General features: G+C 39.9%; 2 protein-coding genes across 3 annotated transcripts in view; one reads left to right on the forward strand and one right to left on the reverse strand.

Annotated features, from left to right (window-relative positions):
- Positions 1 to 7,548, reverse strand: part of prpf38b (pre-mRNA processing factor 38B) — a 28,669-nt gene extending 21,121 nt beyond the window's left edge. Inside the window, exons 1-2 of one of the 2 annotated variants that reach the window (XM_048539696.2) lie at positions 7,093 to 7,111; positions 3,414 to 3,484 (exon numbers count right to left, since the gene is read on the reverse strand). In XM_048539696.2, coding sequence (XP_048395653.2) covers positions 3,414 to 3,446 — 33 coding nt within the window. In that variant the 5' untranslated portion in view covers positions 3,447 to 3,484; positions 7,093 to 7,111. Of the gene's footprint in view, positions 1 to 3,413; positions 3,485 to 7,092 lie in introns of both variants that reach the window. The other variant, XM_048539695.2, reaches the window with a different exon arrangement.
- A 218-nt stretch (positions 7,549 to 7,766) lies between these two features.
- LOC125456223 (UDP-N-acetylglucosamine transporter-like) overlaps positions 7,767 to 14,303 on the forward strand; it is a 48,862-nt gene continuing 42,325 nt past the window's right edge. Inside the window, exon 1 of the mRNA XM_048539145.2 lies at positions 7,767 to 7,785. The gene's annotated coding sequence lies outside the window, so the exon portion shown is untranslated. The remainder of the gene's footprint in view (positions 7,786 to 14,303) is intronic.

Raw genomic sequence — 14,303 nt, forward strand, 5'->3', positions numbered from 1 at the left:
AGCACACAGAGATAGACCCTGTAAACAGACCGCTACTAAAACAACACAACCGGAAAATGATCTGTTTTGATTTTTATATCTTGCCCAACAAGTTGGAAATATTCTCTATTCATCTACAAGCTGAATATGACGTTGACATCCAGCTGATCAGGGATTGGTTTAACATCTCATCTGAAAGGCAGGACACCAACAGCCCATCAATCCTTTATAACTACATTGCATCAGCCTAGATTGTGTGTTCTAGTGTGTGGAAGGGGATTTAACTCAGTGTATTGAGCTACTGCTGACATATTCTACACAGTAGGCAAATTAGGAAATCACTTCTTGGATCTGGGTTTATGAAATGAAACAATTCTTTCAAATGGAAACTCAAGTTGAAAAGGTGAATTTAATTACACCAACATTAGCTTCTGTTCATACAGGACCTTTGAAGACAAGAACATCCGAAAAAATGCTTCACATCAGAGGACAGAAAACACCAAGCCAATGGGCCTAACAAAAGAGATTAAATACCTTAAGGCGGGGTGGGAGGAATAGAGAGTGTGTGAGCACTACAGAAAGACAGCGAGCACCGGAGGGAGAGAGCACAAGCAAGCACCAGCACAGTGAGAGGCAGTGCAGCAAGCGAGAGCAAGGGTGTGTCTCGGTTCCGCCCTCCGCAATTGGATCCTCAGCTTTCTAACCCATAGGCTGCCCAGAGAGGTTAGGTAACATTACTTCCTCCACAGTAACACTGGAGCTGTCCAAGGATGCATCCTCAGCCCCCTATTGTACTCCTTGTACATCTATAACCGTGTTGCCAAAATCCCAACAAACACCATCTACAAGTTTGCTAATGACATCAGTGGAGTGGACGGATATCTAACAACAACAAGTCAAAACACAGAAGGGAGATGCAGGGCTTCTTTACTCAGAATACTAAGGGAATGGAACGCTTTGCCTGCAATGGTAGTAGACTTGCCAACTTAGATACATTTAAGTCGTCATTGGATAAGCATATGGGCGTACATGGAATAGTGTAGGTTAGATGGGCTTCAGATCGGTATGACAGGTCAGCACAACATCGAGGACCAAAGGGCCTGTACTGTGCTGTAATGTTCTACGTTCTTGACAGGGTGCAATGAAAACAAGCCGTCACTCAACATCAGCGAAACTCAAAAACTGACCATCAACTTCAGAAAGAAGGGAGGAGAACATGCCCTCACCTACAGCAACAGACCGAGGTTGAGAGGGTGAAGAGCATCAAGTTCCTCTGCGTGACGATAACTGACAATCTGCCCTGGACTTCCCACATAGAAGCAACAGTCAAGAAGGCACAGCAACACTGCCTTTTCCTCAGGTGGCTCAGGAAATTTGGCATGTCAAAAGGTCTCTCACCAACTTCTACAGATGTACCATTGAAAGCTTAATGGCCTGGTATGGCAACTGCTCTGCCCAGGACCCTAGGAAACTTCAGAAGGCTGTGTGCACAGCCCAGGCAATCACAGAAGCCAACCTTCCATCCATGGACTCTATTTACATGGCTCAATGAAGCTGAAAGCCAGCCAACATTATCAAAGACCCATCGTACTCTGGTAATGACCTCGTACAACCTCTTGTCAGGTATATGACACTGAAGGCTGAACACATGCTCAAGCAGATTCAGGAACAGCTTCTTTCCGGCCGTTATCAGAGCGGTGAATGGACTCCAACCTGAAATAATGTAACCTGAATGCCTCAAAGTCCTTTTGATCTGAATATACTTTGCATGCTGTGATCTGCCTGTACCACTTGTAATAAAAAAGGTATTCAGTGTATTTCAGTACACATGACAATAAAATCAACCAATCAATATATGCGTGGGGGGTGGGGGGAAGAAGGCGCATAGGTAGAACAGCTGGAGGAAGATGCGCAAGAATTGAGATTTTCAAAGTATTTTTAATGTTTGAGGAGTAGGGCGGCAGATGTAGCACCCGACAGACTGCACATCAGGGACAGTAAATCCAAGAAGAGATTTGGAACTTTCTTTAAAAATGTGAGCCAGCGAGGGACAGAAAGCTTACGTGGGTCAACTTATGAATATGAAACACAGAATACGGACAAGTTTTTTTTAAATTTAAAACTGAAATTTCTAAAGGATGGATGGTGATGGGAAGCCAACCAAGTCAACATTAAAATAGTCAGAGAGAAATCACTCGAGGTTTCACTGATCAGATGAGGTTTGCAGAGAGGCAGCTGATATGTTGAAAGTGAAAATAGGCAGCGTGAAGATGTCAACATGTGAATTGGCTATCAATGTTATGAACTGTAGTCTTAAGTTTGCTCTGAATTTAACACTGCAATATAACCAGGTACTAATTTCAGAACAATAAACACAAGGAGGAAATTAAATCACTACAGAACAAAGCATATATAGCAAATACCACTTGAATTGTGAAGTGATGTGTTCCACACAAAAAAATGAGACGATACAACACAAATAACAACTTTAATGGTAAGATGAGAATGTTAGAGGGGAGATTAAACAGATGTTCAATTAAGGATTTTGATTTTTAAAAAATCAAAATAGTTTTCAGGGGCAGAGGGTAAGTAAACATGGAGCACAGATTTAGTGTAATTGAGAGAAGAATTGTAGGCAAGATTAGGAGAATTTTCTTTGCTGTCAAAACACAACAAATTTCAGGAACAAGGAATGCACGACCTAAAAATATAATTTTCGAAGGCTAGTTGGATAAATACTTAAAATAACCAAATTGAAGGGGGTCTGGGAAAGGGCAGAGTAGCAGGCCAATGAGCAATTTTTTCAAAGACACAACATAGACATTTTTTGCTATTAAACACTATGAACAGAGTATAAAAATCGGATCCAAATATTATTTATCCACCTCCTGCAATCAAACCCTACTCTTTCCAGTTACTCAAATATTTACCCTGTATAACTGGAAACTTCACATTCACATGCAGAGTTCACATTTCAGGGAATCTATGCTGAAGGCATGTTATGATGTCCCAAGCCTCCCTCCAGCAGAACTAAGCCCAATGTGGTCCCAGACTTGATCAGCATAATAATATAATTCTTAGAAACACTGAGAAGGGTTCTTGTGGTGCCATGGCAATGGCATTTGTGCCAGAAGACCTGGGTATAGGACCCACCTGCTCCAGGGACGAGTAATAACTTCTCTGAACATGCTGATTAGAAAAATAAGTTAAATTAAAAAAAGTTTTGTGGAAAATGTTTAAAAATTAGGAATATTGAGGGGGGAGGTTCTTGTGGCACAATGATAGTGTCCCTACCTTTGAGCCAGGAGGCCAGGTTCAATTCTCACCTGCTCCAGAGGTCTGTAATCATATCTACGTAGGTTGATTAGAAAATATTTAAATTTCCGGTAAAGTTATCATTTAGAACTCTTGTGGTGCAGTTATAATGTTCCTACCTGCGAGCAAGGAGGCCCAGGTTCAAGTCTCATCTGCTTCAGTGGTGTTGTAACGTATCTGAATGGGTTGACTAAAACCATAGAGAAACATTGAGCATGATGCATAACAAGTGCAATGTTATATGGGTGATGTGGTGGCAAAACAATAGTTGTGCGAGAAAGCACTTCTGGATATAAATAAAAACAGAAACATTGTGTACTCTGAACCAGGTGGTTAAGATTCAAACCCTCACCTACTTCAGAAATATAAATAGCATCCCTGATTGGTTGATCTGAAAATACCTAGAAACAGTGGGGTGGGCTCAGCTCGTGAAGCTTGGTAGTGTCACTTACCCTGAGCTAGAAGACCCAGTTTCAGTTCCCACCTGCTCAAGAGGTACACCATAACATATCAAACAGGTTGATACAAAAAAATAGGAACAGAAAAACAAGAACATTTGGCTTAATTAAACACACTAGGGTACCTTCAAAATGCTCTAGATATATGTAAAGTTTAGGTTTTCAAGAATCTCAACTTTAAAATTTGCAATGTCTGATGGCAGGAAATTTAAAATGCATGCTATCTGTGCAATACTAGGTTCATCCAGTAGCTTACATTTAAAAATTAAATAAAATCTGATTGTAACTGACAAAATCTTTGGGAAGACTACTGGAAAGAGAAAACATCTTGGCTCAGACTAATTAAATATTTCTAAAAATAACAACATATGGAAAAATAAGTTTTTGCCTATTAGGGTAAAAGATTGAGTGGAGACATTTAGTTGCAGAAGATCAAGCATCACTCTCTAAGTCTCTCAATAAAAAGCTCAAAAAAGCACAGTAAATCCACAAATGTCAATCTACCACTAAAATTGCAGTTATAACACATAGACCACCTGTAATTAATGGGACATTGTTATTTTGAACCTAGACAGGAGGTAAAAATGTCCCAAGATACAACAGATCAACAAACCACTAGATCTTTCGTTACACGTAAATATTTATTTAAAATATATAATATGGTATCATTTTCAATGTTAGAATCTGGTCAGTGGCTTACAGAATTCCCCACACGTACATTCTGCAAAGCAGAATCAGAAGAGGCATTTGCAGTGATATATACAATTCTATCTTTTGGCATCAACCTTTCCTATATCAGCACTTGATTGAATTGGAGCAACATTAAATGTTTTCCAATATTTCCAAAAAGGCTTTTGATGTAGATGTAGGGTGTCCACCATGGGGTCAAAAAATTCCAGATTCAAGTTCTACCTGCCCCAAACATGTAGGCCCGAAACATCAGCTTTCCTGCTGTGTTCATCCAGGTCTACACCTTGTTATCTCGTCTCATAACATGCCTGACCTGGTTAATTTATTTTAAGCATAGAAAGCTAAAACAAAATAGCAGCCACAAAAAGGCCAAGTAGCCACGTATTCCACCTTGGCATTAAGTCATCAAAGCTGATCAGACAAATCTTTACTGAAGGAATGATGGAAATTGCGGATGCATTGGTCAATATCTCCCAATTCTCCTAAGTACAGTGTAATACTTGAGGACTGAAGGTTTGCAAACCTCACAAACCCATGTTTAAAAAAAAATTACAGGATTGTTACAGTGCAGGAAGTGCCATGCAGCTTGTCGTACTTGCACCAGCTCCATTACCTAGCTCCAGTATCCTGCCTTTGCACATATCCCTGTACACTATTTATCAAAATAATGATCTAATGTCTATTTTAATGCATCAATTGAACTTGCCTCCACCACTTTTTTAGGTAAGGATAAATCCATGAACTACAGGTCATCAAATTTAACCCATGTGAAACAAATGGTTTTAGAAATGATAACTCAGGATAAAATTCCAATTAAGCAATCAACCGGACAAATTTGGATTAAAAAAAACAACAGATCATTAAGGTCATGGAATGAATGAATATTTGTGGACAAACTATACTGCAGAGATATGTGAAGTGATTCATTTTAGGAGGAAAACTGAGGAACTGCAAAACAAAATTCTAAAGCAGATGCAGAAGCCAAGAAATCTGGAGGTATATGTGCCCATTTCTTTGAAGATGGTTGGTCAGGTTGACAATGTCGATGCTAAGACTCACCAAATCCTGAGATTTGTAAATAAAGTATAAAAAGATGGTGAACCTTTATAAATGATTGTTTCAGCCTCAGAGTAGTGTGTCCAATTCTGGATTCCTAAGAACGAGATGGTATACAGAGTCCAGAAAAGATTTGAGAGGATGGCTCCCGAGAGGAGAAACCAGAAATAAGAGGAGTTTGGAAAACATGGGGTCATTCTGCAGGACTAACGGAAGAGTGGCAGCAGAAATCGTAGAGGTATTCAAAAATCATAGGGGATTGAGACAAGTACTCTGTTGCCGTCGATGCAAGTCAAGAATCAGCAGACAGTGGCTTAAGTTGAGGCTGGTTCGTATATGGAATGAGCTGAGTGTCTGTTTCCACATTGTACGATTAATTTGAAGAGCAAAACAGCCAAAAGCAACATTTTTTTTAAAAAAACGTGGTATGTGATTAAGACCTAGTGTACCCTGATTAAATGAGCAGTGGAAGCAGATTCAATCGTGTTTTTTAATTGGGCTCAGACAATTATCTGAAAAGAAACTTAAGATATGACTGATCAAATAACAATTTCTTTCTATGCCATAATCATTTATTATATAAATTCAAACGCAAACTAGTTACATGAAAAATTACACGTCACTAGCAGTACAATACGGCCACTGGTTAAGATGGATGATGAGAAAGGAGATTTCAGTGTAATGCATGCATGTGTCTAACTTACACTGGCAGATTCCACTGTACATCGGAACTTAGGGTAGAAAAAGTTGACAGCAAGTGCCCATCGACAGAAGAATAATACACTTATTTAGGCAAATGCATATACTGTTACAACAAACACACAAGCAGGTTCAGGAACAGCTTCTTTCAGTCATTATTAGACTTGAATGGACTCTACCCTCAAATAATGTAAACTGCAATGTAACATAACAAAGTGTGGAGCTGGATGAACACAGCAGGCCAAGCAGCTTTTGTGCTCCTGAGATGCTGCTTGGCCTGCTGTGTTCATCCAGCTCCACACTTTGTAACCTTGGATTCTCCAGCATCTGCAGTGTAACCTGTACACCTCTAGTCTTTCTAATCTGTACATCCTTTGCCTGCTTTGATCAGCTTGTAACGCTCGTAAACAAAGCTTTTCACTGTATTCAGTACACGCGATAATAAAAATCAGTTAAAGTAACAAACTATATCAACAATTCCATCCAAATTTTAAAGCAATTATTCTCTTCAACATTCTGAACGGTCCGTAAATTAGAACCAAATTTCTCGGGAATGGCAAGAACACATTTAACGCCCAAACCCCGGCAGAATTTTAGGCGCCTTAGGAGCAACCTAGAAACGTCCCAGTTGATCTCAGCCAATCTAAAGACTTTTCGAACGACGGATGATTTTAAAACATGGTAGAACGTTTACCCAACGAAGCCACTACCGTGTAAAGATAAAACACAGACTTCTTTTTCAGTGATTCTGATTTTGGTCAAATATCCCGTTCCTATCTTTACCGTAAAGAGAAATCAAATATGGCGCCGCCACTGGAGCCCAGCCTACCAGAAAACCAAACAGCTTCTGGAGGAGGCCGAGGCCTTAAAATAAAATCCCGAACCAGTCTCTTACCTTGAAATAGATCTCATCCACAACCTCGTGGTAGGTTTTCAGTTCATACAACTGCACTTTAAAGTAGGGTGAAGAGAGGATATTGGTGAGAATAAGCGGGTTGAGGTTCATGGTCTTCTCGTTGCCCCATAATGGCAGCACGTTGCCCTGTTTAATAGAGGAGGCCGGCTTAACACTTCCCCCCGCTTGCTGCTGTTGCTGGTGGTTTCCAATGGCCGTTTTGTTAGCCATCTCGCTGCTGCTCGCTACTACTTACTGCAGAAAAGATCTCAACATCAATGTGCCCTCGCCCGTGGGAAGGATTACCGGCGCACACAACCTCTGACAGTACTTAAACACGCACAACCTACCACCCAACGGGTTCAGTCGCTGAATTTAATTTAAAAAAAACTATTTCCAAACGCGCACACATAGCCCTCATCCCATTAAAAAACACAAAATGGCGTCCGCTACTTCTTTCCGGTTAACGGAAGTACGGTGACGTACGTTGACAGACAGTCTGATTGACCAAGCGTCATCTCGACAAATGCCGGGTCCCCGGGGGTTTGACCAATAGGAGAGGGGAGGGGAAAAGGGCCGGCCTGTATGCGGGAAATGGTAGAATGCGTCATGTTGCTGAAGTGCCGGTTTGGTCTGAGTTGCGGCGGAACTGAGTGAAAGGATGGTCTGTTTCAAAAATGCCTCTTGCTGACGGTCTGTGGCTTCTCCATGGTTACAGTTTTGGTTTTTGTCGCGCGTGTGTACATTTTGTCACTACGCGTTTTCCTCTTCTTAAATATCGTGTATGGGAGAACGCCGGATTATGTTTTTCGGTAATTTAAATTGATTGGGCAGACTGTTAATCCTGCTCAAATCTCTCTGTTTGAAATATGGAGGTTCTTTTTCCTCTTTCATTTGTGTTTCCATCACATCTTGGGCTCATTCTTAATATTATGTTGTTTAATTTCAGCGCGCCTTGTTTTTAATGATTACAATTACTTCCATTTAGCTTATTAATGTATTTTGGGTTTGTTTTCTTATTTAAATTGCAATTCTGTTTTAACCTTTTTTGTATTAAATAGTGTCGAATACATTTCTACTACATTGTTTGGCTCTTGTTTTCTGTTGCATTGTAATAAGTCTCGTATTTTGATTAAATATGTCTAGTTTAAATGTATCTCCTATATCACTGCTCACGGTAGGTCACCGAGTGTTTTAAAATTATCTTTATGGGATTTCAGTATCACCTAAACTCATCGAGAGACTTTATCTTAATAGCTAACTTCACACTTCAAAATGCTGATGTAGGTTCGCACTTTTACGTGGTGCTTTAATTCTATTCCTAGAAGTTATTTCTAGTTGAATATAACAATTTCTTTCTACTGTTCAATGAAAAATGAACGTTGTTTCCAATATTTAGTGGGCAATTGAGATAACTAACGCACATTTCCTGATTATTTAGCTTATGTTTATGAGCTTCTGTTATTTGATCGTGAATCATTACACTTCAAAAGTATATTATTGGTAATAAACTTTTTTGGGATACTTTCAAAAACGAGAGATAATTCTGAAGGAAAGAATTAATCTCCACTTGGAGAGGCAAGGTTTAATCAGGGATTATCAGCATTACTTTCAGAGAGAGAGATAATGTATAACAAATTAGACTGAATTTTTCAAATAGGTGACCAGGTGTGTAAATGGGGATAGCACAGTTGGGGTAGTTTATATGGATTTCAGCAAAAGCTTCGACAAAGGCCTGTGTGTAGTACCATGGTAGGGTGACTTATAAAACTTTCCACTGTAATTTTCATGAAAAAGTACTCATGGCAATAAATTTCTGTTCACGTCTATGGGAGATATTGACAAGGAAGGTAAAAGCATGTGATCTAAATTGACTTAATGGTAGGAGACGGGTGATGTTAGCAAGCTATTTGTGTGTCTGTTTAAAAATTTTATTCATTCATGGGATGTGGGTGTTGCTGGCTAGGCCAGCATTTATTGTCTATCCCTAATTGCCTCAGAGGGTGGTTGAGAGTCAACCACATTGCTGAGTCTGGAGTCACATGTAAGTCAGACCAGATAAGGATGAGTTTCCTTCTCTGAAAGACATTAGTGAACCAGATTATTTTTCCAACAAATGACAATGGTTTCATGGTCATTATTAGACTCTTAATTCCAGAATTTTATCAAATTCAAATTACACGATCTAATATGGCAGGATTTGAACCCAGGTTCCCAGAATAGTACCTAGACCTTTGGATTAGCAGTGCAGCAATAATGCCACTAAACTATCACCTCGCCTACTGGAGACGGGTGTCAGTTGCATACCCTGGATCAGTACTGGATCCTTCCTTTTTTTTGTGATACACATGAAAACAAAAAGAAGAAAATGTGGGCGAATGATAAGGTAAGTATTTGATCTGATTTATTGTTCTCATGTGCACCTAACTGCAGTGAAAATCTTTTTGTGAGCAGTACAGGCAAATCAAAGTAAGCAAGGACATACAGAGCATAGTGTGCTTAGACAGAGTGCGGCATTAAGATTACATTTGCACACAAGGTGTGCAAAGCAAAATCAACATTATTTGAAATTAGAGATTCTATTCATCAGTCTAATAATGGCAGAAAAGATGCTGTTCTTGGCCCTGTTTGCGTGTGTGTATGAGCTTCTGTATTTTCTGTCTGACGGAAGAGGTTGTAGGAGAGCATTACCCGATTGGGAAGTGTCTTTGATGTTGGTGGCCTTTCCCCGGCAATGAGTAGTGTAAGTGAAATCTATTGATGAAGGTTGGCTTCTGTGATGGCCTGGATTGTGCACACAACCTTCTGTAGTTTCTTTCATTCCTTGGCAGAGAAGTTGCCATAGCAGGCCGTTATGCACCCAAATAGTATGCTTTCAATGGTGCATCTGTAAAAGTTGGTGAGGGTCCTTGTGGACATGCCAAATTCCTAAGCCGCCTGAGGAAGAAGTAGTGTTGTTGTGCCTTCTTGACTGTTGTATCTACTTGGGAAGGCCAGAACAGAATGTTGGTTATTGTCACTCCTTGGAACTTGACACACTCAAACCTCTCAACCTCCATTCTATTGATGTAGACGGGGGCGTGTTCCCCTCCTTTCTTTCCGAGGTCAATGATCAGTTCTTTTGGTTTGCTGATGTCGAGTGTGAGGTTGTTACCATTGCACTACAACACCAAGCCCTCTATCTCCTTTCTGTATTCTGACTTATTGGTAATCGATATCCTTCCTACCATGATGGTATCATCAGCAAACTGTATGAAGATGGCCGAGTCATTTACAATGAGAAAAAAGGTCTTGGGTTACAGAAAGATAGTTCAGACAGGCAGCTCTTGTAGTTAGAATAAAAACCCTGTTAAATGTGAGTTGATGCACTGTAGAAATAAGACAAGGGAGCATTCAATGAATGGTAGGACACTAAGAAGCTTAGAGGAACAGACTGATCTTGTGGTGCTTGTCCAGAAATCCCTGACGGCAGCATGTTAAAAGGACAGCTAGGAAAGCATATAGGACACTTTTTCTTTTATTATGTCTTGACATACTATAACAGCAGGGAGGTTATATTGGAACTATACAAAACGTTGAGGGTGCAACTGGAGTAGTGTGTGCAGTTCTTGTTACTACATTGGAGGGGGTGTGGAGGAAATCAACAGGATGTTGCCTGGGATGGAGCAGTTTAGCTATGAAGAGAGGCTGGCTAAGCTTAGGTTGTTTTCCTTACTGCAGAGAAGTCTGAGGGGACCTGATTGAAGATCATAGAGTAGACAGAAACCAGCTCTTCCTCTAGTTGAAGAGTCAATAACAAGGGACATAGCTTTAAGGTGAAATGCAAGCAGTTTAGAGGGCATGTGAGGAAACTTTTTTTTCCACCCAGAGGTAGGTGGGAACCTGGAATGCATTGCCTGGGAGGGTAATTGATACAGGAAGCCTCAACCTTTAAAAATTAGCATGTGAAATGCCATGACATTCAAGGCTGTGGGCCAAGTCCTGGAGAGAGGTTTGAGTGTAGATTTAGAAGCTTGTGTCGCAGCCGGCTTGATGAATTACAGGGCCTCTTCTGTACTACATAATTCTATATTAAATTCAAGCTTTTTTTAAAAAAAAGCCTTTGCCTACATTGCAATAGTGACTACTTCACAAGTACTTTAACGAGAGTGAAGTACTTTGGATATTCTGAGTTAATGAATGTGCTGAGTGTAAGTTCTCTATAGTATTACGTAGTATTCTATTCCTAGTAATTTGGATTTTTAAAAAATGCAATTACAAGATTTGGCATTAATGGATAGGCTAGGAGGCTCAACCTTTTTGCATCTTGCATCCCATGCACCATTTGCCAAAAACTCCTGCCTTCGCCATGATAAAAACAATATCCCACTTTTTCCTAGGAGTGTACTTTTACATGCATAATTGTGTTACATTAACCATTAATGGAACATTTTAAGGACATTAAAATTGCAATGATTTTGCCAAGAATATGTTTGCTAAATTGTTTAAAAAAATAAAATGAGTCAATGATTTAGTGATTGGTGAAAAGCCTATGATTGTATTTCATTGGCTACATGCCACTACGTGGGGTCCCACCTAGAAAAATTGCGCATCCCAACAGTGGGACATTGTTGAGAAATCACTGGGCCAGGTGAGCATTTATTGCCCATCCCGTATCCCTTGGAGAAGATGATAGTGATCTCCCTCCTTCAGTTGCTGCTGTCCATATCTAATACAATTAATGGTAGGGCCTTTGATGGTGTTGTAAAACAGAGGGACCCAGGAGTGCAGGTACATAATTCTTTTGAAGTTTGTCACATTTAGACTGGGTGGTTATAAAGGTATTTGGAAAACTTGACTTCATTGCTCAGCTGTTTGAGTACAGGAGTTCTGAGGTCCTGTTGATGTTGTACAGGGCATCAGTGAAGCCTCTTCTGGAAGACTGTTTAGTTCAAGTTGCCCACTTACAGGAAGGATACTACTAAACTAGAGAGGGTTCAGAAGAGATTTACAAGGAGGTTGCTGGGTTTGAAAGGTCTGAGTTAAAAGAAAGGCTGGAGAGGTCGGGAGATTTTTCACTGGAGCATGGGAGGTTGAGAGGTGGTCTGATGGTAGTTTATGAAATAATGAGGGGTATAGATAGAGTCAATGGTGGTTGTCTTTTCCCTAGAATGGGGGATTTCAAGATTAGGGGGCACATTTTTAAGGAGGGAGGAGAGTAATTTAACAAGAACGAAGGAGCAAATTTTTTTACACAGTGGTTGGCCTGCAAGCAGCAGATGTGTGTAGAATTACAATGTTTAAAGGACATTCTGGATAAGTACATGAATAGGAAAGATTTGGAGGGATATGGGCCAGGAGCAGGCAGGTGGGACTAGTTTAGTTTGGGATTATGTTTGGTATGGACTAGTTGGACTGTTTCCTTGCTCTATGATTCAATGCCATGCGGGTACACTCTGTGTTGGAGAAGGATTTCAACAGTGAAGGAGTGGTGATCAAGTTCCAAGTTGAGATGGTGTGTGGCATGGAGAGGAACATGCAGGCGATGAAGTTCCCAAATATCTGCTGCCCTTGCTCTAGGTGGTAGAAGTTATAGGTTTGGAAGACATTAAGAAGCCTTGGTAAATTATTGCAGTACTTTGTAGCTGGTACTCAATGCTGACATCTCTGGGCCCGTGTACACTTTATCAACATAACAGGTTGTCAACATTGTTCCAAGATGGCATTGGACCACAAATATTGTATGTACTAGTATGTTTCGAATGCCAAGTGATAATGGGTTCTGATACCATGGTTTAAGTATCTTGGCTTTTTGAACTTGATGAGTGACAAGCTTTGTTTTTCGGTTCCAGCCAAGTTTAAAGCAACAAGAAGTGACACCGACTATTTTGGTTCCTTACCACCAACTACAACTTGATCCTTGGCATAGCAGATTTTATCTGCTGTGCATTTGTAGGAGAGGGTAGTTTCTTCTGCATTCAAGATACCCATGGGATTATATTCTTGAATAATTCTTGAAAACGTTTCTGCTAGTCATCCAGATTTGAAGCGACTGCAGACTAGTATTGTACAGAAAGCTGATTGCAGATGAGGTTATGTTGTGATTTAAACAACAAAAAATAGCCATTGCTCAGACTAAAGTTGTCAAAAACCATTTTCTTTGCAAAGCTTTCAGCTCTCTCCACAGAATCGTATTTTGCTAATTCTGTGTGTGTCGGTTTTGTCTGTTCTACAAATGAAAAATGCCTTCTCCAATTCTGGACTTTTTTGAGAGTTGCATCTTTTTGGTGTTAGTACTCCATTCTTCACTCTCATATTCCTCTTTCATTGTTTCAGAGTACTTTATCTGGCCACTCAGTATATTGGGTCTAACATTGAATTTAGCTTGAATGTGTTTACATATTCTTCCTTCATTAAGTGCCTTTAATGCTCTGAACTTGGTTTCGCCATGGCTAGCCATGATTTTTAGACAGTAATAACCGAAACATGCTTCCTTAAATTGCAGCACGTTAATCTATTTTAACAAGATTAGTGTCCCTTTTTTTAGTTTTATTATTTTTATATTTGAAACATGAAACTCAAGACGTGATTTTGTGGGTTTTCTCAAATAGAAAATATTGTAACATGAATAAAGACTTCTTGTTGACTCATCACATTGTCCGTCTATGTTAACATTGCAAGAGCAAGATACAAATTGCAAAGGCAAAGGCAAAGACAAATACTGATTGGCACCTCATTGTCTAATTGACAATTCAGGATGTTGAGTTATGTGGTGCTGCAATTAGTAGGTAGCCCTGTACACAACCACTGCATGTCACTGTAGAGAGAGTGGATGCAGTGCCAATCAAGCTTTGTTCTTTAGTGGCATTGAGCTTCTTGAGTGGGTTGTTGGCATAGCACTCAAACAGTCAAGTGGAGAGTCACATTCCTGTTTCTGTCTTGTAAGTTGTGGGCAGATTTTAAGGAGTCAGGAGTGGATTACTCACTGCAGAATTCCTAGTCCCTGACCTGATCTTGGAGATATGGTATTTATATGGTTGGTCCAAATCAGTTTGTTTTTTGTTTGTTAGCACAGATGTTATTGTAGAGAGTTCAACCATTATAATACTATTAATTATCAAGGCACGATGGTTGGATTGTCTCTTGTTTTTTATGGTTGTTCCCTCACACGTGTGCGGTACAAATGTTACTTGTCATTTATCAGCCTAAGCTGGACAGTTCAAATCTTGCTG

The sequence above is a fragment of the Stegostoma tigrinum genome, chromosome 8 (assembly GCF_030684315.1).
Source record: "Stegostoma tigrinum isolate sSteTig4 chromosome 8, sSteTig4.hap1, whole genome shotgun sequence".
Lineage (NCBI taxonomy): Eukaryota > Metazoa > Chordata > Chondrichthyes > Orectolobiformes > Stegostomatidae > Stegostoma > Stegostoma tigrinum.